At 41.9% G+C, this 26,284-nt stretch overlaps 1 protein-coding gene and 1 long non-coding RNA gene across 9 annotated transcripts in view; one reads left to right on the forward strand and one right to left on the reverse strand.

Moving 5' to 3' along the window:
* LOC147024829 (uncharacterized) overlaps positions 1 to 26,284 on the forward strand; it is a 64,278-nt gene that overhangs the window by 586 nt on the left and 37,408 nt on the right. Inside the window, exon 1 of one of the 2 annotated variants that reach the window (XR_015059218.1) lies at positions 20,812 to 20,916. The exons of the other annotated variant lie outside the window; for it this stretch is intronic. This is a non-coding gene — a long non-coding RNA (uncharacterized LOC147024829). Of the gene's footprint in view, positions 1 to 20,811; positions 20,917 to 26,284 lie in introns of those variants that run through there. 2 annotated transcript variants of the gene reach the window in all.
* ARSG (arylsulfatase G) overlaps positions 18,635 to 26,284 on the reverse strand; it is a 66,674-nt gene continuing 59,024 nt past the window's right edge. For all 7 annotated transcript variants that reach the window (XM_085885135.1, XM_085885134.1, XM_085885133.1 and 4 more), the window contains 3 exons: positions 20,799 to 20,919; positions 20,541 to 20,631; positions 18,635 to 19,795 (listed from right to left, as the gene is read on the reverse strand). In XM_085885135.1, coding sequence (XP_085741261.1) covers positions 19,494 to 19,795; positions 20,541 to 20,631; positions 20,799 to 20,919 — 514 coding nt within the window. In that variant the 3' untranslated portion in view covers positions 18,635 to 19,493. The remainder of the gene's footprint in view (positions 19,796 to 20,540; positions 20,632 to 20,798; positions 20,920 to 26,284) is intronic.

The raw sequence follows: 26,284 nt of genomic DNA on the forward strand, positions 1-26,284 counted from the left end.
TCCAATATTTCGGATACACGTTAAAAAAAATAAAAAAACGTTTCCATGTGCCATTGCCAACAAGGTAGCGTGAGAGCTTTCCCGGAGTTGTTCCACTTGGGAACGAACACAACCTCTGGTGGAATGCGTTAAAAAAAACAACACATCGATTAACATTGATTTTCATACTTATCGATACCGAGGATATCGACATTCAAGGATCATCTCGGGAGAGTAACCTTTTCATGATAAAGGTAGTTTATCAAATCGTTTAACAAATCGTTTAACAAATCTCTCTATTCGGTATTATTACCGCCATGAAGTTATATGCGTGAAGCAAAAACATACCGACTGCTTACACGTCAAAACACCTCAATGTACTGGAAAACAAGGGGACAGAAACACTGTAAATGGTGGGGACTTGTAATGTACTGGAAAACAAGGGGACAGGAACACTGTAAATGGTGGGGACTTGTAATGTACTGGAAAACAAGGGGACAGAAACACTGTAAATGGTAGAACTTGTAATGTACTGGAAAACAAGGGGGACAGAAACACTGTAAATGGTGAGAACTTGTAATGTACTGTAAAACAAGGGGACATGAACACTGTAAATGGTGGGAACTTGTAATGTACTGGAAAACAAGGGGACATGAACACTGTAAATGGTGGGAACTTGTAATGTACTGGAAAACAAGGGGACAGGAACACTGTAAATGGTGGGGACTTGCAATGTACTGGAAAACAAGGGGACAGGAACACTGTAAATGGTGGGGACTTGCAATGTACTGGAAAACAAGGGGACAGGAACACTGTAAATGGTGGGGACTTGTAATGTACTGGAAAATAAAGGGACAGGAACACTGTAAATGGTGGGGACTTGCAATGTACTGGAAAACAAGGGGACAGAAACACTGTAAATGGTGGGGACTTGTAATGTACTGGAAAACAAGGGGACAGGAACACTGTAAATGGTGGGGACTTGTAATGTACTGGAAAACAAGGGGACAGGAACACTGTAAATGGTGGGGACTTGTAATGTACTGGAAAACAAGGGGACAGGAACACTGTAAATGGTGGGGACTTGTAATGTACTGGAAAACAAAGGGACAGGAACACTGTAAATGGTGGGGACTTGCAATGTACTGGAAAACAAGGGGACAGGAACACTGTAAATGGTGGGGACTTGCAATGTACTGGAAAACAAGGGGACAGAAACACTGTAAATGGTGGGGACTTGTAATGTACTGGAAAACAAGGGGACAGGAACACTGTAAATGGTGGGGACTTGTAATGTACTGGAAAACAAGGGGACAGAAACACTGTAAATGGTGGGGACTTGTAATGTACTGGAAAACAAAGGGACAGGAACACTGTAAATGGTGGGGACTTGCAATGTACTGGAAAACAAGGGGACAGGAACACTGTAAATGGTGGGGACTTGTAATGTACTGGAAAACAAAGGGACAGGAACACTGTAAATGGTGGGGACTTGTAATGTACTGGAAAACAAGGGGACAGGAACACTTTAAATGGTGGGGACTTGTAATGTTCTGGAAAACAAAGGGACAGGAACACTGTAAATGGTGGGGACTTGCAATGTACTGGAAAACAAGGGGACAGGAACACTGTAAATGGTGGGGACTTGCAATGTACTGGAAAACAAGGGGACAGGAACACTGTAAATGGTGGGGACTTGCAATGTACTGGAAAACAAGGGGACAGGAACACTGTAAATGGTGGGGACTTGTAATGTACTGGAAAATAAAGGGACAGGAACACTGTAAATGGTGGGGACTTGCAATGTACTGGAAAACAAGGGGACAGAAACACTGTAAATGGTGGGGACTTGTAATGTACTGGAAAACAAGGGGACAGGAACACTGTAAATGGTGGGGACTTGTAATGTACTGGAAAACAAGGGGACAGAAACACTGTAAATGGTGGGGACTTGTAATGTACTGGAAAACAAGGGGACAGAAACACTGTAAATGGTGGGGACTTGTAATGTACTGGAAAACAAAGGGACAGGAACACTGTAAATGGTGGGGACTTGCAATGCACTGGAAAACAAGGGGACAGGAACACTGTAAATGGTGGGGACTTGTAATGTACTGGAAAACAAAGGGACAGGAACACTGTAAATGGTGGGGACTTGTAATGTACTGGAAAACAAGGGGACAGGAACACTGTAAATGGTGGGGACTTGTAATGTACTGGAAAACAAAGGGACAGGAACACTGTAAATGGTGGGGACTTGCAATGTACTGGAAAACAAGGGGACAGAAACACTGTAAATGGTGGGGACTTGTAATGTACTGGAAAACAAGGGGACAGGAACACTGTAAATGGTGGGGACTTGTAATGTACTGGAAAACAAAGGGACAGGAACACTGTAAATGGTGGGGACTTGCAATGTACTGGAAAACAAGGGGACAGAAACACTGTAAATGGTGGGGACTTGTAATGTACTGGAAAACAAGAGGACATGAACACTGTAAATGGTGGGGACTTGTAATGTACTGGAAAACAAGGGGACAGGAACACTGTAAATGGTGGGGACTTGTAATGTACTGGAAAACAAAGGGACAGGAACACTGTAAATGGTGGGGACTTGTAATGTACTGGAAAACAAGGGGACAGAAACACTGTAAATGGTGGGGACTTGTAATGTACTGGAAAACAAGGGGACATGAACACTGTAAATGGTGGGGACTTGTAATGTACTGGAAAACAAAGGGACAGGAACACTGTAAATGGTGGGGACTTGCAATGTACTGGAAAACAAGGGGACAGAAACACTGTAAATGGTGGGGACTTGTAATGTACTGGAAAACAAGGGGACATGAACACTGTAAATGGTGGGGACTTGTAATGTACTGCAAAACAAAGGGACAGGAAGACTGTAAATGGTGGGGACTTGCAATGTACTGGAAAACAAGGGGACTGAAACACTGTAAATGGTGGGGACTTGTAATGTACTGGAAAACAAGGGGACATGAACACTGTAAATGGTGGGGACTTGTAATGTACTGGAAAACAAGAGGACATGAACACTGTAAATGGTGGGGACTTGTAATGTACTGGAAAACAAAGGGACAGGAACACTGTAAATGGTGGGGACTTGCAATGTACTGGAAAACAAGGGGACAGGAACACTGTAAATGGTGGGAACTTGTAATGTACTGGAAAACAAGGGGACATGAACACTGTAAATGGTGGAACTTGTAATGTACTGGAAAACAAGGGGACATGAACACTGTAAATGGTGGAACTTGTAATGTACTGGAAAACAAGGGGACATGAACACTGTAAATGGTGGAACTTGTAATGTACTGGAAAACAAGGGGACATGAACACTGTAAATGGTGGAACTTGTAATGTACTGGAAAACAAGGGGAGAGGAACACTGTAAATGGTGGGAACTTGTAATATACTGGAAAACAAAGGGACAGGAACACTGTAAATGGTGGGAAGTTGTAATGTACTGGAAAACAAGGGGACAGAAACACTGTAAATGGTGGGAACTTGTAATGTACTGGAAAACAAGGGGACAGAAACACTGTAAATGGTGGGAACTTGTAATGTACTGGAAAACAAGGGGACATGAACACTGTAAATGGTGGGAACTTGTAATGTACTGGAAAACAAGGGGACATGAACACTGTAAATGGTGGGAACTTGTAATGTACTGGAAAACAAGGGGACAGGAACACTGTAAATGGTGGGAACTTGTAATGTACTGGAAAACAAGGGGAGAGGAACACTGTAAATGGTGGGAACTTGTAATATACTGGAAAACAAAGGGACAGGAACACTGTAAATGGTGGGAAGTTGTAATGTACTGGAAAACAAGGGGACAGAAACACTGTAAATGGTGGGAACTTGTAATGTACTGGAAAACAAGGGGACAGAAACACTGTAAATGGTGGGAACTTGTAATGTACTGGAAAACAAGGGGACATGAACACTGTAAATGGTGGGAACTTGTAATGTACTGGAAAACAAGGGGACAGGAACACTGTAAATGGTGGGAACTTGTAATGTACTGGAAAACAAGGGGATAGGAACACTGTAAATGGTGGGGACTTGCAATGTACTGGAAAACAAGGGGACAGGAACACTGTAAATGGTGGGAACTTGTAATGTACTGGAAAACAAGGGGACAGGAACACTGTAAATGGTGGGAACTTGTAATGTACTGGAAAACAAGGGGACAGAAACACTGTAAATGGTGGGAACTTGTAATGTACTGGAAAACAAGGGGCCAGAAACACTGTAAATGGTGGGAACTTGTAATGTACTGGAAAACAAGGGGACATGAACACTGTAAATGGTGGGAACTTGTAATGTACTGGAAAACAAGGGGACAGAAACACTGTAAATGGTGGGAACTTGTAATGTACTGGAAAACAAGGGGACACGGACACTGTAAATGGTGGGGACTTGTAATGTACTGGAAAACAAGGGGACATGAACACTGTAAATGGTGGGAACTTGTAATGTACTGGAAAACAAGGGGACATGAACACTGTAAATGGTGGGAACTTGTAATGTACTGGAAAACAAGGGGACAGGAACACTGTAAATGGTGGGAACTTGTAATGTACTGGAAAACAAGGGGATATGAAGACTGTAAATGGTGGGAACTTGTAATGTACTGGAAAAACAAGGGGACAGGAACACTGTAAATGGTGGGAACTTGTAATGTACTGGAAAACAAGGGGACATGAACACTGCACTGTAAATGGTGGGAACTTGTAATGTACTGGAAAACAAGGGGACATGAAGACTGTAAATGGTGGGAACTTGTAATGTACTGGAAAAACAAGGGGACAGGAACACTGTAAATGGTGGGAACTTGTAATGTACTGGAAAACAAGGGGACATGAACACTGCACTGTAAATGGTGGGAACTTGTAATGTACTGGAAAACAAGGGGACATGAACACTGCACTGTAAATGGTGGGAACTTGTAATGTACTGGAAAACAAGGGGACATGAACACTGCACTGTAAATGGAGGGTACTTGTAATACCCTTCCTCACCTGTAGGCGGCGCTACACGATACACATTTACTTAGAGAATTGGTGCCCCCCTCCCCCTCCTCCACTCCTGGCATATATAAAAAACACCCATTTCCATTAATTGGGGTCATGCTGATCCGATGTAACAAGTCTGGATGTAATCAGCCCAGAACTGTGGAAGGAGTAGCACGACACACACACACACACACACACACACACACACACACACACACACACACACACACACACACACACACACACACACACACACACACACCTCCGTGAATTACAGGAACAATTTCCCACACAGTGAGTGCCACAATTAATGTGTGATGTTTAATGAATGCGTAATTTTCCTTTCGATTATAGGCCTGGGGCCAGTGAGACCTACCTTGCCCCCCCCCCCCCCCGCGACAATTTTTCACTGATACCACAGTGTTCATATATATCCCAAGTATCAGAAAAAAGATGTTCCCAGAAAAATAACTCATTTGCACCATGCTTTATTAAGCTGTTTCCATTTTTGCATGTAATTAAGCTATCCAAACATTATTCTACATCTGACAACAAAGGAAATATGTTCACCTTATTCCATGACCCTCCAAACATATGTGTAGATTCCTCATTTACAAATTGCCATGCACCAGAAGTTGAGATATTTACGAAAATGAGAATTTCCATAATGGCGGATCCTAATTAGCATATCAATGCATTTAAAATTATTTCCACTACTTTTACTCAAACAGAAAATAGTTATGTTTCCCTTAAACACCAACAGACATCATAAGTCACAGTTATGTATTATATCAGGCCCAGGTAATGAATTCTATTGATTAATCTGGTTCGCATGATTTTCGAACGATTCATTGTGCTTTGTATTTTATGCTAATCAGCCTACTTTAAAAAATTCAAAAATTTTAATATATTTTTTGCCAATCTGGCTTGTAATGTTTTTACAAGTAATGTTTTTTTGTTTTTAAGCAACACTTAAGTAACGTTTTTTTGACAAAAAACTGACATGTGGTAATTACAAGGAAAGAAAATGGAAATTCTTGCATTTTTGGGGAATTATTGTCTTTAAGTCAAATTCAATTAATATGCAAATGAGCTAATTAGCATAAAAAATATATTTTAATACGTAAATATATAAGCTTTAATTTGACACCAATTTTGTGATTTTATGTTTATATTTGACAGAGAATTTTGACATTTTGCCAATCTTTGTGAGATTCGTCTATCTTTGATTGGTTTCCATGGAAACAGCTTAATAAAGAATAGTGCAAATGAGTTATTTTTCTGGGAACATCTTTTTTCTGATACTTGGTATATATATGAACACTGTGGTATCAGTGAATAACTGTTGCATTGGGGGGGGGGGGGTGCAAGGTAGGTCCCACTGGCCCCCGGCCTATTACTACCTCTCAGTAGCACAGGGGTGTTCAGTTTTTCAAACCAAGCTTAACCCTAACCCTAACCCTAACCTTAACACTAACACTAACCCTAACATATTTCCTTTTTAAAACAGAAGGCCAAACACCATTGGTCGTGTATTTCTCGCCACTGTCAACCTTTTATCTACCATTGGAGAAGCAGCAACATCTTGGACCCCGCAAATAGGTGCTGACATTTCTGACGGAGAAAGTTTTCCCTTTAAAAGTATAACTTGGGAAAACCGATTGTGTTTGAGAGTTTCTCGGGTACACAGCTCAACACGCGCAGATATTTAACAGTCGACGCCTCCCAAACTCCTGTGTGGGCCCCATCTATTTTTATACCGCTAATTGGTATATTTATACAATATTTTTAAAGCTGATGAACTGTTCTTGCATCCACTAATCCTGGCAAACAATTCCACATACACAATACACGTCACTGTCGAGGTAAAAATAAAATCCTCCCATCATATCAGTAATCACACTACTTGGTCCCTTCACATTTTAGAGCTGTGCCCTATCGTTCTATCCCCGAGCATCCACATAAAAACTACTTCCAATTTCACTAAATTCCCTTGAAAGCATGAACAGCTTCGATCATATTTTCATGCCATCTTATCTTCTGCAATACAAACCTTGCCTCCGACTCCGATGAGCTTTCCTCATAAACCCAGACATGATAAACCTGGAAGCATTCTCATTACCTGACCTCTCTCTACTACATTACCATAGTGCCCATACAGACCTCTCTCCACTACATTACCATAGTGCCCATGCTGACCTCTCTCTACTACATTACCATAGTGCCCATGCTAACCTCTCTCCACTACATTACCATAGTGCCCATGCTAACCTCTCTCCACTACATTACCATAGTGCCCATGCTAACCTCTCTCTACTACATTACCATAGTGCCCATGCTGACCTCTCTTTACTACATTACCATAGTGCCCATTCTAACCTCTCTCCACTACATTACCATAGTGCCCATGCTAACCTCTCTCCACTACATTACCATAGTGCCCATGCTAACCTCTCTGTACTACATTACCATAGTGCCCATGCTGACCTCTCTTTACTACATTACCATAGTGCCCATCCTAACCTCTCTCCACTACATTACCATAGTGCCCATGCTAACCTCTCTCTACTACATTACCATCATGCCCATGCTGACCTCTCTTTACTACATTACCATAGTGCCCATGCTCATTCGTTTTGTTACACTTTGTGGTTTGGCTATACTGAGTGGTTTGGTTTTGCTGGGCCATGTAGCTGTGGTGGATAGTTTGGTTGTATTGGGTGGTTTGGTTATGCTGAGTCATTTGGTTGTGGTGGATAGTTTGGTTATACTGGGTGGTTTGGTTATGCTGTGTGGTTTGGTTATACTCGTTGGTTTGCTTATACTCGTTGGTTTGGTGATACTGGGTGGTTTGGTTATACTGCATTGTTTGCCATTGCCTTACTGCATTGCCAGCATTCATTCTCAAGGCAGTAATTTGTAATTTGTTCACGGCATTGGCGATGAAATCCCTCCTATTCTCGAATATTGGGATATTTAACGTCTATCAATGAGTGGTTATACTGGGTGGTTTGGTTATGATGGATCATGTGGTTGTGGTGAATAGTTTGGTTATCCTGGATAGTTTGATTATGCTGGGTGGTTTGCCATCTGCTTGGAAATCATCAAATATTACCACTCTGCATGAAAAAGGTGCAAACACAGATTCCTGCAACTACAGACCAATCAGCCTTTTACCAATCATCAGCAAGGTTATGGAATTCATCATCACTTCAGACATTAAATCCTTCCTCTTCTCCAACGGCTTGATTTCCAATCATCAATTTTGTTTCAGACCAGGTCACTCTACCCTGGATATGCTGCTTCTGCTCTCCCAACAATGGATGGAGGTCCTCAATGCCTGACATGAAATTAGAGCCACATACCGAGACATATTGTGTGCCTTCAATATGGTCTGGCACCCTGCCCTGCTCAGCAAACTATCTTCCTATGGTATCCAAGGACATCTCCACTCATGGCTCGAAGACTTTCTCTCCTGTCGCAGTCAACGTGTGGTCCTCAATGGAGTTCTCTCATCCCCTCTTCCTGTCCAGGCTGGAGTTCCTCAAGGCAGTGTTCAGGGCTCTGTTATTTCTCTGGTTTTCATCAATGATCTCTCCAACTCTCTGGAAAATCCTCTTTATCACTTTACTGATGACTCCACCCTTTTCCCTGCCATCTGTCATCCCTCAGACCAGCAAGCAGCAGCCTCTTCACTCTCTGCAGATCTGGATAAAATCATAAACTGGTCCAACACGTGGAACATGTCTTCCAACCCTGACAAATCTCACACTCTCACTTTGTTTCTCTGAAAGAACTGTCTGAACCCCCCCTCCCCCCATCTACTTTCTCAACAATCCTCTTGAAGAAGTCCTTTCATTTAAGCTTCTGGGTCTCACTACCTGCCATTATCTTCCTGGGAAAGCCACATTTCCAACCTCGCCTCCAAAGCCAGTCGCCGACTGGGAATCCTGCGTCATGCAATGTCCTTCCTCGGCCCACCTGAGCTCCTGACCATGTACAAAGCTTTCATCCACAGCCTGATGGAGTACTGCTCTCCTCTCTGGACGGGTGCTCCTGCCTCCCACCTTTCTCGGCTTCACGCTGTGGAAACAAAGGTATTTCGGATCATTGGTATCTCCCATGATGAGGATGAGTCTTTGGTTCTCACTCTCTCACTGCAGGCAGGTTGGTGGTCTTTCTATTTTTGACCGTCCCCTCTCCGGTCTCACCACCCCTTGCTCTGTGTGTGATATACGCCCCCCTCCCCCCATATTTCTGCAGAGCGCTCAAGGTCCGCCAACAACCTCCTTCTGGTAAAACTACCAAAATCAAGAATCACTGCTCACTTTCACTCTTTCATTCCTCTGTTTTTCACGTCTTTGGAACAAACTCGCACACTCTCTTCAATCCCACTCTTCCCTCCAAGTATTTAAAACAGCTGTTCACCATCTTTTCTACCCCCACTAATCCACCCCAAACCCACGTCCTTCAAATTCCCTGCTTTCCTTCCTGAAAGTAGCTGTCATGTAAGGACCTGAAAGTCCCTGTAGTATCCATCTTGTTGACCCTGTGTACCCTGCCCCCATCCCTCTCCCTTCCACAGATCTCCTCATGTCTCTGTTACCCACTGTTTTCTCTTACCCTCTCCCACCCCTCTTGTCTCCTGCCCCCCCCCATTGCTGTGTGTTTCTGTGCGTTAGTTCTCATATGAGCATCGACAGTGTATTCCAAAAAAAAAGGAAATAAAAAAGTGCTGCACACGTCCTTCAGTTTAACAGACATGACATGGGTACACGTCGTTGGAACGTACCTCATCCATGCAAAACATCAGTGTGACGTTTCTACCTCGGTCAAGGTTCAACCCTCGTCTAGACGACTCAAAGGTAAATGCATGCGTACCTCTCATGCAATCCTGGCATCGCTCTTCATCCGCTAGTGTATTGTAAGTTGCGAATTTCGTTAAACCAGGTGCCACTCATCAATCCAGCTAATCTATGCAAATTGCAAACAGCAATGGTCCTACAACTGACCCCATACTCGTACTTACTGCATTAGTTACATCCTGATGACAATCCCGTTGACAACTACCGCTTCGTGTTCTTGAGACAATCTTCCTCTCTTTCCACTCGTCAGCCTTTCATTGCAATCGTTTGATATAACCTGAAATATAACAAATGCAAGTAAGAACTTTTGGTTTGAAAGTCACATATCATTCATGCTATATTTTATTCAAGGCAATGATAATAATTATTCATCATCAGCTCCTTGGTCAGTTGCACTTCCGAACTTGTGTTCAGGAAATATTAACTGTACGTGATGTTTCCTGTAATAAATGCGTCGGAAAACTGTTAATATTATTGGTGTCAAGAAGCATTCAGAAATAATAGTGTCATGTTGAATTTGTTCGGGGGGGGGGGGGGGGCACAAACATGGCAGCTTTCCCCCAAGTAAGGTGATTTATTTAATTAATTGCTTCAGGTATGAATGATCTTCGAGTGGAAACCTGTTCTCACATAAAGTCATAATACCTGAAAAGCAGATACCTGGATCAAGTACAACACAGGTGGTCATCGTCCCATTAAGCAGGCTTGCTGATACTTACAGTGCAAAGCTCGGCTGTCGTTGGCTGCTTGGTTTGTGTGGAATCCTTTCTATGGGACTTGGGTTTTCACTAGACATCAAAACAATGAGGAGATAGTTCCAGCTCAAGGACACATTGCTTACACTGGTGTCAGAAGAAAAAAAAAGAAGAAAAGGGCAACAAGGATTCATCTGAATATAAGAACTTGTGCCCAGTTTTTCTTTAGTGAAAAGTTCTTGAAAACATGCTTATGGTTGGATTGATGTCATCACTGGAAATTGTTAATGTTTGGCAGTAATATTTATAGTTATAGCTACTTTTGCCCACGTAGCTAACATCATACAAAGACAAGTGGGCTGGCAGGATGGCCTCGAGGTATGCACACTCGCCTTTTAGCTGTCTAGCCATGGTTTGAATCCCAACTCAGCTACAAACTGTCATCCTGGTGTTTCACAGGCAGGGTGGTTCATCAATGTGTGTGCGTGTGTGTGTGTGTGGCATTCCGTCTGCTGGCAATCCCGACATTAGTTGATGGATGGTAAAGATCCCACGGTGTCCTTCGCGAAGAGTCAGCAAGTTATCGGTGGCATCCTGAACAAATTCCAAATTCCTGCTCGAACCTCAAGGCAAGCGACACAGCTGCACCCCCAGCAAATTGTTCAGAAGTACAAAGGCAGGGAAAACCATTCCAACTTTGTTTGATTTTGATTTCATGTAAAACATATAATCTGTAATTCTTTCCTTTGCATTTCCAAGAAGTGCAAGACAATAATGCGCTTCTGACATTGTTGCCAACCCTCATTTGGAATCCATTGTTCATGGAAGGGGTATAGTTTATGCGTACATAAAGTTTGTGAGTGAGAAGGGTGGCAGGCAGTTAGACATTATAGTTGTAATAAATTGTTTAAATATTCGCCTAAAAAAAACCAACATGGAATGCAACACTTAGAAAAATAATTCAAAGCATACTGTACATAACAATGAAGGAAACCACAAAATGTTCCTTCAAAACTCCAGCCACTGAGAGATATGAATTACAACAAGATGGATTGATAAAACACAAGCAGGGGAAGAAAGCGACGAAGAACTGGGTACAGTATACTGTATAAGACAGGGGGGTGGTGGAGGCAGCTGTGCCCTTGACAGAACATCAGGGTGCTCATGACAATTGTTGTGAACGTTTCCACAGTTAAGAACCAATCCTGGACAGGTCATCACTCTGGTTGGTGTAGGTTGTGGAAACTCTCATTGAGAAGCAATGTCACTGTTACCAGCAGTGGTGAGGGCAATTTAACACAGCTTTACCCACTCCACCACCAAGCTTCTCAGAAAAGATCACGATGGCATGAAAGCGAACGCAACGCCCAAGTTACGCAGAAAGGTTCAATGTAATCACCTGCCCCATTTCGTCAACACAATGAACCAACCTTCATTATTCTTGCACAAGTATTCCTTCATGTAGAAAAACCTGAACTTGCTTTGTGGTGTCACTGATGTAGTCTTGGGTGTTGAATGCAGTGTTGGCACCAGCAATGACACCACCATGTTCCCAGCCACGGTTTAGTCTTCGTAATTATTGGTTCACGAGCGCCAGCCAGAGTGACCACTATATTCGTTATTGGGTGGGCGCTAGACTACCGTCATTCTCAGGTGTTCCGTCTGTCTGTTTGTATGTAATGGACAGCTCTGGAGGCCAGAGGAGTCAACCGATTTTGATGAAACTTGACAGGTAGGTTCATACCAGGATCTGGGTGTATGCTTTTGAGCACCGTTGCTATGGACGCCACCGTTGCCTAGCAACAGGACTTTGAAATTTTTGGAAAAAATCCGAAAAATATTTATATGTATATTTTTTTCGAAAATCAAAAATCGGCTTCCACGCTTTTATGCGCACTATAATCAACCTCTTTGTCAAAAAAATTCAGCCCTATCCGTCAAAAACTGTATGACTAGTATGCAATTATATAGCGACCACCCATGTCGCCTACCGGCTTGTGTCTGTGTGTCTGTATGCATGTCTGTCTGTCTGTCTGTCCAGAGCACAACTTCGTGGGATGTGATCCGATTTGGATGAAACTTGAATATGATGTTGATATCAATGCCTAGTTTTGGCTTCCTGGCGATGGGCGTCCCCACGCCCATTGTTGGCGGAGCCACGCCCACATGTAATTTTTGGTTTTTTCATGTTTTTTTTCTCGATTTTTATCGAAATTCCCACTCGAGAAATTGAGTGCATTGGCCATATGTACAACATATAAAAAATTCAGTTTGATTCGGTCAATTTTGAGGGAGAAGATAGGTTTTGAAGAAATGGGCGGTGACAGATAGTAGGGCAGCAGAAAAGATTGCCCATTGTGGGCAGAGCCACGCCCACTTGTAATTTTTGTTTTTTGGTTCACGAGTGCCAGCCAGAGTGACCACTATATTGTTATGTCTGTGTGTGTGTGTGTGTGTGTGTGTGTGTGTGTGTGTGTGTGTGTGTGTGTGTGTGTGTGTGTGTGTGTGTGTGTGTGTGTCTGTCCAGAGCATAAGGGGTATAGTTTATGCGTACATAAAGTTTGTGAGTGAGAAGGGTGGCAGGCAGTTAGACATTATAGTTGTAATAAATTGTTGAAATATTCGCCTAAAAAAAAACCAACATGGAATGCAACACTTAGAAAAATAATTCAAAGCATACTGTACATAACAATGAAGGAAACCACAAAATGTTCCTTCAAAACTTCAGCCACTGAGAGATATGAATTACAACAACATGGATTGATAAAACACAAGCAGGGGAAGAAAGCGACAAAGAACTGGGTACAGTATACTGTATAAGACAGGGGGTGGTGGAGGCAGCTGTGCCCTTGACAGAACATCAGGGTGCTCATGACATCAGGGTGTTTGCAGCTAAATCTTGTGTCCTAAACCCATCACTATCTCTACCCACTTTACCCAGTCGCACCCAACTGTCCCTGGACTCTGTATCCTTTTCTCCTGACAAGGTGGAGAGCTTGCTTTCAAACCTCGAGTCAGATTCTGCAACCGGTCCAGATGGCATCAGCCCACGTGTCCTCAAAGCCTGCTCTTCTGCTCTTGCTCACCCTCTCTCTGTTCTATTCACCCTCTCATTTGCCCAAGGTCATCTGCCATCTGCTTGGAAATCTGCTAACATCACTGCCCTGCATAAAAAAGGTGCAAAAACAGATCCCTGTAACTACAGACCAATCAGCCTTCTCCCAATCATCAGCAAGGTGATGGAATCCATCATCGCTTCAGACATGAAATCCTTCCTCTTCTCCAATGGCTTGATTTCCAATCATCAATTTGGTTTCAGACCAGGTCACTCTACCCTGGATATGCTGCTTCTGCTCTCCCATCAATGGATGGAGGTCCTCAATGCCAGACAGGAAATCCGAGCCGTATCCCTGGACATATCACGTGCTTTTGACACAGTCTGGCACCCTGCCCTACTCACCAAACTCTCTTCCCATGGTATTCAAGGCCATCTCCACTCATGGCTCGCAGACTTCCTCTCCTGTCGCAGTCAACGTGTGGCCCTAAATGGAGTTCTTTCATCCCCTCTTCCTGTGCAGGCTGGAGTTCCTCAAGGTAGCGTTCTGGGCCCTGTTCTTTTTCTGGTTTTCATCAATGATCTCTTGGACTCTCTGGAAAATCCTCTATTTCTCTTTGCCGACGACTCCACCCTCTGCCGTACCATCTGTCATCCCTCAGACCGGCAAGCAGCAGCTTCTTCGCTCACTGCAGATCTGGATAAAATCACAAACTGGTCCAACACGTGGAACATGTCTTTCAATCCAGACAAATCTCACACTCTCACTATGTCTCTTCGAAAGGACCGTTTACAAAACCCCCCATCCACTTTCTCAACAATCCTCTGGAAGAAGTCTTTTCTTTCAAGCTTCTAGGTCTCACTATCTGCCATGACCTTTCCTGGGAAAGTCACATTTCCAACCTCGCCTCAAAAGCCAGTCACCGACTGGGAATCCTCCGTCGTGCTAAGTCCTTCCTCGGCCCACTTGAGCTCCTGACCACTTACAAAGCTTTTGTCCATAGCCTGATGGAGTACTGCTCTCCCCTCTGGGCTGGTGCTCCTGCCTCCCACCTTTCTTGGCTTCATGCTGTCGAAACCAGGGCATTTAAGATCATCGGCATCTCCCGCAATGAAGCTGAGTCTTTGGGCCTCTCACTCAATCACCGCAGGTTGGTCGGTGGTCTTTCTGTCTTCTACCGACTCCTCTCCAGCCTTGCCCCCCCTGCTGTCTCTGCGATTTGTCCCCACTACATTTCCACAGGGCGCTCAAGGTCCGCCAACAACCCCCTTCTGGTAAAACTACCAAAATCACGAATCACTGCTCATCTTCACTCTTTCATTCCTCTTTTTTCCCGCCTTTGGAATAAACTTCCTCCCTCCAGGCTTTCAAAACAGCTGTTCACCACCACCTCTTATCTTCCCCCATCCAAATCCTTGATCTTTTCTACCCCCGATAATCCACCCAAGCCCACTTCCTTCATTTCTCCTGCTTTCCTTCCTGAAAGTCCCTGAAATGTCCATCTTCTCTTCGCCATGTTCCCCATCCCATCCCCATCCCTCTCCCTTCCACAGTTCACCTAATGTGTCTGTTCCCCACTGTTTTGTCCCTTCCACTCCCGCCCCTCTTGTCTCATGCCTCCTTGCTGTGAGTTGTGTGTTAGCTCTCATACGAGCCTCGACCAAGGTATACAAAAAAAAAAAAAAACTCCGTGGACTTTGATCCGATCTTGATGAAACTTGGTTATGTGTTCGATATCAATGTCTCGTTGTGTTTTCCTAGATGAGGACGTGCTACGCCCATTGTGGGCGGAGCCACGCCCAAAAAATAGCCATTTTTAGGGGGGAGTCGGATTAAAAATCTATCTTCTCCTCGGGAATTGACTGAATGGAATGGGTTCTTCGGTATTTGAATAGCAAAATGAATTATCTAAAACTTGTCGTTGTCCGATTTTTCATTTTAGTCCCAAGGTCAAAAACTTAGAAAATTGCGAATTTTGACATTAAAATCATATGACCGCCCAAACTTTGAGAGCTAGGATGACAATATTTTTTATGCATAATCTTGAGGTCATTCCCCACCTAAAGTCTTCAAACCATTCTGCTCTATCTCGAACACCTTGCCCGTGGCGCCCCCTTCAACTTTGTTTTTACGCTGATTTCATCAAAGTATGGATAATCCGAGGAGTACGAAATGCCATATAGCCTATATGACGTTATATTGTTCTTGGAATGTTCTGGAGGAAGTTTTGCACCAAAGGTCATAATCCTTGACCTTTGACCTTTAAAGGCCACAAAGGTCAAATTTTCAAAGTTGTGGGAATCGAACCGGGTTTTCGACCTTCTTTGACGAACTAACTCCAACAAGCAATAGCACGTATCCTCTTTCCTTATTTTAATGTCCACAACATCGTTTTGTGACCTTTAAAGGTTATGTCAAGGTCAAATTTTTAAAGTTGTTGAACGAAACCGGGTTTTTGACATTTTGCAGCTAATAACCTGTCACCCGTATCACATCATGTTGATCATTTTTATAACTTGGTCAAACATTATCACATTGTCTCATCCTTGACTTCTGAAACAATCTACATCGTCAAATACCGCTCATGAACCATCGTCACCTCCCGGCTTGTCACAAAACATTTTTGTACAGAGGCCAAAGCTCATGCACACTCGCCTCTAAGCTGTCTAGCCTGGCTGGGTTCGAATCCCGACCCAGCTATAAACTGCCATCCTTGTGTTTCATAGGCAGGGTAGTTCATCAATGTGTGTGCGTCGTCCCTCAGATGGACGTTAAAGGGTGTCTCATCTGCAAGCATTCGTTGGTGGATGCTAAAGATCCCACGGTGTCCTTTGCGAAGAGTAGGCGAGCAATCGCCGGCACCATGAACAAATTCCAAATTCCTGCCCTAACCTTAGTCGGAGTGGCGACCCGAGCAGGAGTGTAGCCTCGATCGTACTGTAACTGCTTTGGCAGCATCAACGTCTGCATAGGGCATTGTACATGATTATGATGAAATCTCATGGAGGTACAGTATGTCACACAAATCACACACATACAGAAACATTAGACAACACTGGACTTCATTTCAGACAAACACACCCGGTGACTTGGGAGAAAGGAGCAATCTCTGTGTCAAACACCATCCTGTAATGTCGCTTTTTCTCCACACAGACAGCTGGGCAATTAAGGAGTAAAGTTATCAAATGAGAGAACTATTCCAATACTCAGATCAACGAGGTTCACTGCACTCTTCTTATCCCCACGTACATTTAGCATCTGCTGGGAGGAAAGGGGGGGGGAGGGGAGTTCTGGCCCAAATCTTTCTGGAACCGGCTCACTAGGCCTGAGGTTCGACTCGCAATAATTTAGAATTTCACGAGGGTGTCAGTGATGACTTGTCTGCTCTTTGCAAAAACACTGTGGGATCTTTAATATTCACTAACAACCAGTGCTCGTAGATGGGTCCTGCGGCACAATGTCCATCCGAGGGACGAGCCGCATTCATGCCTCCTCTGCCTGTAAAGCACCAGTGTGACAGTTTATAGCTGGATCAGCATGCGAAGGTGGCTTTATACCAGAATTGTAAATTAAAAAATATAGCTTATAATCATTAATGAATGTATAGGCTACAATCATTGATTATTATAAAACCTACAGTCGTTGATTAACATAAAGCCGAATAGTTATTGATTAACGTATAGCCTGTAATCAGTGATTAATGTATAGGCTAGTTATTGATTCATATAATATAAAGCCGATAGTTATTGATTAACATATAGCCGAATAGTTATTGATTAACGTATAGCCTGTAATCAGTGATTTATGTGTAGGCTACAGTTATTGATTAATATAATATAAAGCCTATAGTTATTGATTAAGATATTGCCTGCAGTTATTGATTAACATATAGCCTGTAATCAGTGATTAATGTATAGGCTACAGCCATTGATTAATGTATGGGCTGTAGTTTTTGATTAATATACAGCCTGCAGTTATTGTTTAACATATAACCTGTGATCAGTGATTAATGTATCGGCTACAGTCATTGATTAATGTATAAACTCCAGTCATTGATTAATATATAGGCTGCAGTAGTTGATTAATGTATAAATTTGAGTAATTGATTAATGTATAGGCTGTAGTAGTTGATTAATGTATAAACTCCAGTCATTGATTAATGTATCGGCTACAGTAATTGATTAATGTATCGGCTACAGTAATTGATTAATGTATCGGCTACAGTAATTGATTAATGTATAAACTACAGTCACATGATTAATGTATAAACTCATTGATTAATGTATAGGCTATAGTCATTGATTAATATATAAACTACAGTCATTGATTAATTTATAAGCTACAGTCATTAATTAATGTATAAACTACAGTCATTGATTAATGTATAAACTCGTCGTTGATTAATGTATAGGCTATAGTCATTGATTAATATATAAACTACAGTAATTGATTAATGTATAGGCTTTCGTCGTTGATTAATGTATTAACTACAGTTTTGATTAATGTACAAACTACAGTCATTGATTAATGATCCTTCAATCAGTGTGTTCTCTACTTTGTACATTGTCATTTTGGTCAATGAGGCACAAACTGGAATCTCGCTAAATCTGTTGAAACTGCAAGGATCTAACATTCCCTTGTTTATCCTTTTTAACTTTCCAATGGAATAGCAAATCTTCCAATGAAATTGGATCTTTCACAGAAATGGGGTACATTCATGATTTTGTGAGGTGAGCTGTAGGTTAAATGAATTGGCAAACTTATGAAAATTTCTATTGCAATCAATATATCAATATTGAAAATGGAAATCAAAGGTTGAATAATTGTAGCAAAATCACACGAGTGCCTTGTCACCCTTACGAAATTCCTCTTGGGCAGCGATTCTTAACTTTTTTTCTGCCATTTATCGGTTAGGCTCAACATGACAAGCCATAAACCTCCACCCCATGACATTTTAAACTCATCGACTGGCCGATGCAATTTTGTCAAAAAAGAGAGAAAAATCATCACATTTATTATCCGACTATTGTACAATAATAAATTATTATCAAACAGAGAAGAACATATTACATCCATGTCAATCAGTATTACACGCAATTTAAACATCAAAAACAGGGGTATCAATTCACATTCGCAATAATGTGATTTTGCTGGTGAAAGGGTTAAAAATTGCACTATTTTGGAATTAGTACTGTATATTTATCCCCAACAATGGGATTGTTTTACTTCGTAGGGGTCAATTTACCCCCGGTTAAGAATACTGCTCTCCTTTGGCTCACGAGAGCTGATAGGAAGAGAAGCTCATTACACATATTTGTAAGGTCAACCTTCCTGTCAGAAGAAGTTTAATGATATAGGATTGTTATGGACACATGGATTTCAAACAACACAACATTTGATGATAATTGTGCATCAAAAACTAAATTTTATTTTCATAATGTCCTCACAATGTGAGTAGAAGCTTCATCTTCGTTAGTATGCAGCACAAGGCTGCAGGATAGCATCATTGGCTGAAGGCATGACTGTGCCATTGATGCAATATACCCTGTGTAGGTTAGGACAGCAATTTGGAATTTGGCCAAGGTACCAGCGATAGCTCACCTACTCTTCATGAAGGACACTATGGGATTTTTAAGATTGCAACTAATGCCAGCAGATGGGACGGGCAGTTTAACGTCCATCCAAGGGATGGCAAACACATTGATGAATCACCCTGCCTGTAAAACACAAAGATGGCAGTTTAAAGGTGGTTTGGGATTCAAACCCAAGCTAGACAGCTTAGAAGTGAGTGTGCTTACCAATATGCCACCTTGCCAGCCCTGCCAGTCAAAAAAAGGTAATATCAACTGATGTTCTTCAGGAATAATCACATGGAGATTTAAGCTTTGAATTATGACACCGACAGCATGGCAACTGAAAGTTACAGCAGGGTTTTGCATGTGGTGCACGGGCATAGTCAGCACGAGTTGTGTTGTCGCTCTCTATATCTTGTTGTAAAGCTTGCAGTGCAGCATGGACCTGCTTGGTCATGGTATAGTATTCCTCACTACTCTGTGGCACAGGAAAACCCTCACTGCGATCTCGGTTCAGAGCGAACAGCAGAGGTTCAGAATGTTGCTTCTCAACTCCCTCGCTGCCATCGCAGGCCGTAGCTCCAGCTGTCACAAAAAGAGTAACAGAACGTTATTTTGGGTGAGGAAGGCCCACCACCATCTTCCCATGAAAACTTGGGATGGCACAAAATGATGCCTAAAGGCAGCACCACCCACATCGAGAAGGAAATAATAAAGACAATAATAATTAATCTGCAGAATGGTGACCTTTGGCAATTTATTACCTCTGCCACTGAAGGTGGACAGAGGTTGTGTTTTCACTCCTTTCTGTCTGTTTGTCTGTATGTGAGGAGGATATCTCAAAACGTTATGGACGGATTCGGACAAAACTTGGTGGACAGGTTGGGAGTGTGACTGGGAAGAAATGATTCGATTTTAGTGAACGCCCGTATCCGGATACGAGAATTTTGTAATTTTTACGTGATTCTTCACCATTGAGAGAGATAGGGCCAAACTCGATATATGGCATACTATCTCAAAAAGGTGTGGATGGATTATGACAAAACTAGGTGCATGAGTTGGGTAGGTGACAACAAGCCGATTAGATTCAGGTTAAGGTCCGAATCCAGATCCGGCCTATCAGGCGGACACAATTAAAGCATCGTCTTCAAATCAAGAATTAGGAATATCTTGGCACCACACTCATTCTTGTTCTTGAAACAAAGTTAAGATACCAACATCACCCGGTCAACCCAGCCAATCTGCTCAGGTGGAAGAACGACTCTCACTCAATGAACCCATTCTTATTACTTTTAAAATGCAGTCATCACAAAATCTCTTTGAGAGTTACCTGTTCGGTAGTAGGCTTTGTACTGTCCCAGTCGTATTGTTTCTATAGCCCCAATGTTACCACCTGCACCACTATTTGGGTGAAATAGCACCTGAAAAAGAAATTCCATGATTATTTCTTACTATATAGTAAGGTTTTAAAAAAAATATTTGATGCGATGATTCAATTTATGTGTACATTGTTGTGGAAAACGACATTATTATTATTATTATTATTATTATTATTATTATTATTATTATTATAACACAAACAACTGACCTTGTGCCCAACAGAAGAACCAGTGTGCAAGATGCTGTGCACATCCAGCCCGTCATATTGTCGGTTGGATGGCAGGCTCACATTGGCAAGGGAAAGCAGTGTTGGGAATATATCCAAGGTACTAAGGTGTGGAAGGAATGCAGTGATATAAAAAAAAGAGATTGTGTTTAATAAGTACACTTGATGATGAGTTATAATGCCTGAGAGTGCACATGTACTCAATGATGCTGTCTAAAATTGTACTCCATGGATAAGGAACATGTGCAATGCGAGTCTGGCCGAGTCATACCAAAGACTTCAAACGTGGTGTGTGCTGCTTTCCTCATTCAGCATATAGAGAATAAAGCATGGATAAAAACATGTGGGTTGGCATCCAAACAAAGGAAGGGTGTGGGTGTATTCTCTTTAATTATCCCAAACTCAAGACAAAAGTGATGCAACACGATGGCATTGCCAACACCCAGAGTGCTAAGGGAAGTTTCCACAAGGTCACCGGCTATGCTTGTCTGGAGTCTAGTGCTGTGTAATGTCTTTGTCTGCCTTATTAGTGTAACAACTCTTCCATGAACCTTAGACCTTGTAAAAAATAATTTTAAAATCCACTATAATTTGAGAAGTGTCTTTTTGTGTGCTTGTTTCACATCGATTCACTCCTGAACCGCTGGATGGAACGATTTGAAAACTAATGGTTGTACTTGGCGTGTGCACAGTGTATGGAAAGATTTTAGGGAGTAACATTTTCAGTCGCAGGAGTTCATGAAGGGGCTACACCCCAATTCTCGGTAAATATGTACGGTATAGCACTGCTCCCTGTGGGAGATGGTATTACAAATCATAAAAAAAAAAACAATACACCAATTCTGGGGCATTTTTCCTGTCCGTAATTATTTTGTGGAAATATCTCGTCCATAATTCACTGGGAAATTAACCCATCTGTAATTCTGGGGAACTTAACACATAAGGAACTTTGGAAGAGGTCATTCGGCCTATCATGCCAGTGCTGTACCAACCCCAAAAACCATCACCCATCCTCACGTAAGTTACCGACAAATCCTGCCAATACCCTTGTACCCCTCTATTTGCAATGCATCTAGGTAACTATCTAATTCCAATTTCAACCTATCAATCCCCTCCAATATCACTACCTTTCTTGGAAGACCATCCATGCATTAACTACTTCCTGACTGAAAGACCACTGCCTTGTCCTAACTCTCATGTTCTTTAAGGCCCAGTCACACCTTGACGTTTTAGCCAGCGATGGCAACGTATTAAAATTTATGTAAAACGCTGGCTTACGTTGAACTTTTGATGTTTTTTTTTAAAGATTCGGACGTATTCATAGCGACTTGGTCTTATGTATAACGCATTAGTAACTGACACAGAACGTTGCGTTGTGTTATAGATAACTTATACCAACGAATGCTGAACCTGTTGTCAGCCTACACAACCGATGCCCAACGATAGTCTAACTTAGGCATAGCGCGTTGCACGCATCGCCGACGATGTCGTGACGTAGCCTATTAAAAGGCTGACGCACAACGATTCGAATCATAACTGCCGTAGAAATGGAAGTGTCAATATCGCAGTCAAACCTTGGCGATCTTGCCAGCGTATGCCGACCTAAGAAAAATGTGTCTAAAACGTTGGGGCACGTCAAATACGGTATGAGTAAGTTTGGTATACGTGAGTAGAACGCTAAAGTACGCTATCATACGTCGTAGTAAGTAGAGTACATCAAGAAATTTTAAACATGTTCAAAATTTTACGACATACTTGGCGTATGACACACGTTCCGCATGTGATGGGGATAAGTTGTACACACGATATGCGGACGCTTACACACGTCCACAAAGGCTACTTATAAGCTACTCATAAGTCGAAACACGTCGCGGTAATGTCTTTTTTACGCGAAACTTATTTCTAACTTATGTTTGACGTGCTTTGAACCAATTCTTTACGTAGTCCCAACACACATCGACGTATGTAGACGTATTCCAATGACGTCTTCCGGTCGACAAAAAAAAAATGAACATGTTTCTAACTTACAACTGCCATATAAAGACGTGTTCCCAGCGATTTTGGGAATTGGTATATAAAAATGGTGTTCATAAAAGGGAACCCAACAGTGTTTTCGAGTCCTTTTTGAGTCGATGTCCATGTCAGCAGTAACAGTATCAGTATCAGTATTAGTATTAGTATTAGTTTGTTATATGTTGGCAGTAGTAGGTGAGTGTGAGGGGGAGGGTGTGGGTTATGATGGATCCTCCTTGCGTCCACGTGTCCACGGGTAGGAGACATCTTTGCACCATTGTTCGAAGTTCTTTGTGGCTAAATTTTTATGGGGCTTTTTCAACAATGAGCTATAGCTTGTTTTTACGATTTAGGTCTATTCATAACGGGTTGGACAAATGCACAATGAACTAATAATGTGCATAGAGCGCTTCGATAACTTATAGATACGATATACCAACGAATAATTATCGTGTAGCCGGCGTTCACAAACTATGCCCAACGATAGCCTAACTTATCCATATCGTGCGGCAGTTTGTCTTTGCCAGTGACGTGTGGTTTGCTATTCATAGGCTGCCACTCAACGATTTAAATGGCTGCATCTCCACTATTGAAAGTAGACGCTTGCGCTCAACAATTGGATTTTTTTTACACTCAACGACTTTTAAACGGTACCACTCAGCTATTTTCATTGTTTACAATGAACGATTTAAATTTCTGTCACTCGCCTTTGTTTTTTGACGCTGGCGCTCGGAAATTTTAATCGTTTCTATTGAACGTGCTAAATCGCTCAAACCCCACAATTGAAAGTAGACGCTTACGCTCAACAATTGGATTTTTTTTACACTCAACGACTTTTAAACCGTACCACTCAACTATTTTCATTGTTTACAATGAACGATTTAAATTGCTGTCACTCGCCTTTGTTTTTTGACGCTGGGGTTTGGAAATTTGAAGCGTTTCTTCTGAACGTGTTAAAACGCTCAAACTCGACTATTTTAAATAGACGCTGCCGATGGACAATTGGAATCATAGCCAAGCTAGACATCGAAGTGTGAACATCCTCGTCATGCCGAAGAAAAGTTTGAAGAATGCTGCAAATAAGTGTCCTGTCCGTGGCCGTGGACGCTGACGCAAGGACGATCCATTATACCGATGTCTTTCAGCCTATGAGTAACTTAAAAGTAATGTCTGTCGACGTGTGGCAACGATCGCGTAACATGCCAACAACACGTTAATCATAGGTTAGAAATAAGTTTCGGGTACGCTAAACATTACCTCGGCGTGTCTCAACTTATGATTAACTTACAAGTAGCATGTGTTGACGTCTGTCAACGATTGCAGACCGTGCATACAACTTGTGGCCAGCGTAGCGGAACGTGTGAGTCATACGCCGGCATACGTCGTGAAATTTCAAGCATGCAAAAATTTGAGGACAACCGAAAAGTACAACGTTTAAAGCCAGCGTACAACGACGTATGGCAGTGTTTTTCAGCGTGCTCTCAATGTTATCAAAACTTACCCATAACGTATTCAACGTGTGCCAACGTTTTAGAAAAAAATTTCAAAAATCGGCATACGGTGGCTAAAACGTCAAGGTGTGACTGGGCCTTTACCCTCAGGCTATGGAAACTGGTCCAAACTATACATTCTGCTGAAAAACTCCACTTCGCTAGTCTTGTCCACACCCTTCATTATCTTAAACATCTTCATCATATGCCCTCATAATCACCTCCTTTCCAATGCATAAAGTTCTGTCTCCTTCAGCAGCTCCTCTTGCCTTAGTCTCGCAAGGCCGGGAATCAATCTAGTCACCCTATGCTGTACCCTCTCCATGGAAGTTATATCCTTCCTCAGATATGGTGGACAAAACTGTACACAATACTCTAGATGAAGCCTCACTCGATTCTCATCGAGAGTTAACACTTCCTCTTGATTTATTATTTAACCCCAAATAAGTACATCCTGAACCCCCTGATTGCTTTAACAACAGCTGCCTTATACTGTATTGTCTGCTTACCGCCATATCTATTACCACACCCAAGTCCTTACTTGTGTCACACACTGTAAGACTAACCCTTGTATTAATTAATCCCTATTTGCATTATTCTTACCCATCCCCAGCACCTCACATTTATTTAGGATCAAACTGCATCTGCCAATCTTTTGCCAAATCTATTAAAGTGTAAAGACTTTTCTGAATGTGATCAACCCCCCCCCCCCTCTGCTTATCGACATTACCTCCAAGCTTTGTGTCATCTGCATATTTGGAAAGCCGACTCCTCACCTCACTGTCCAAATAAATGAAGTAAACTATGAATAAAGTAAAAGTACCTGTCCCCAGTAATGGTAAAAGCAAGCAAAAGTACCTGTCCCCATTGACAAAAAAAGTTTCAGTTGATGTATCAATTTAAATTATTTCATCAATATATTACTAAAACTCTCATCTTGTATGTATGTATGTATGTATGTATGTATGTTCCCGAAATACAGCCAAGACGGTCCACGATAGCGCAAAAAAATTGGGGCTACCTGACTCACCATTCGGCTGCGGTGTGCAGTTTCAAGTATCATTAAAATCGGACAACGAAAAAAATTATAAAAAAATCAATTCCTGATTCAGTCAAGTACTCCTCGTGAGTATTTGATCAATGCAAACAACCTCAGCGGTATAGTTCGCTGGAGCTATCTTTTATTTTTCTTGAAAAGATTTTTTTTAATCAAAAAGTCTGGAGTCGGTGAGGAGCTGGAGTCGGTGAGGACCCAAACACTCTTCTTTCTTTTTTCTCTTCTGGCCCTCCTTTCTCTGGCTTTGGACTTGGCCTTCTTGACTGCAGCAGCAGCAAGGAGACATGCTGCAGCCTTCAGCATGTCGGCCTGGTCCTCATTCAGCAGGTTCTGCACTTCTTCACTGCGGTCCATCTCGCTTGACGTCTGATGACAATATCATTGCTGGAAGGGAGAGGCCTCATATATATATATATATATATATATATATATATATATATATATATATATATATATATATATATATATATATATATATATATATATATATATATATATATATATATATATATATATATATATATGTATATATATGTATATATATATATATATATATATATATATATATATATATATATATATATATATATATATATATATATATATAGTCCCGATTTCTCAATTGTCACGCACAGCTGTTGTGCGACTGTTGCACAACATTTGCGCGATGGTCGCACGACCGTCGTGTGACCGTCGCGCAACAGTTGCATGTGCCAAAAAAAATCTCAGGTTTGTCACTTGAATGTCGTGCGACATGTATGCGAACTCCAGGCGAAGTTCATCCCAAATTTCGCCGGGAGTTCGTGGGACATTCGTGCGATATTCGTGAGACATACGCAAATGTGTTTTAGTATAAATTCAGTGTGATTCCAAGTGAAAATTATCGCTGTTTTATCGCAATTTTGTGT

Source organism: Eptatretus burgeri, chromosome 6, assembly GCF_056783735.1.
Source record: "Eptatretus burgeri isolate ZD-2024b chromosome 6, Ebu_testis_v1, whole genome shotgun sequence".
NCBI classification, from domain to species: Eukaryota; Metazoa; Chordata; class Myxini; order Myxiniformes; family Myxinidae; genus Eptatretus; species Eptatretus burgeri.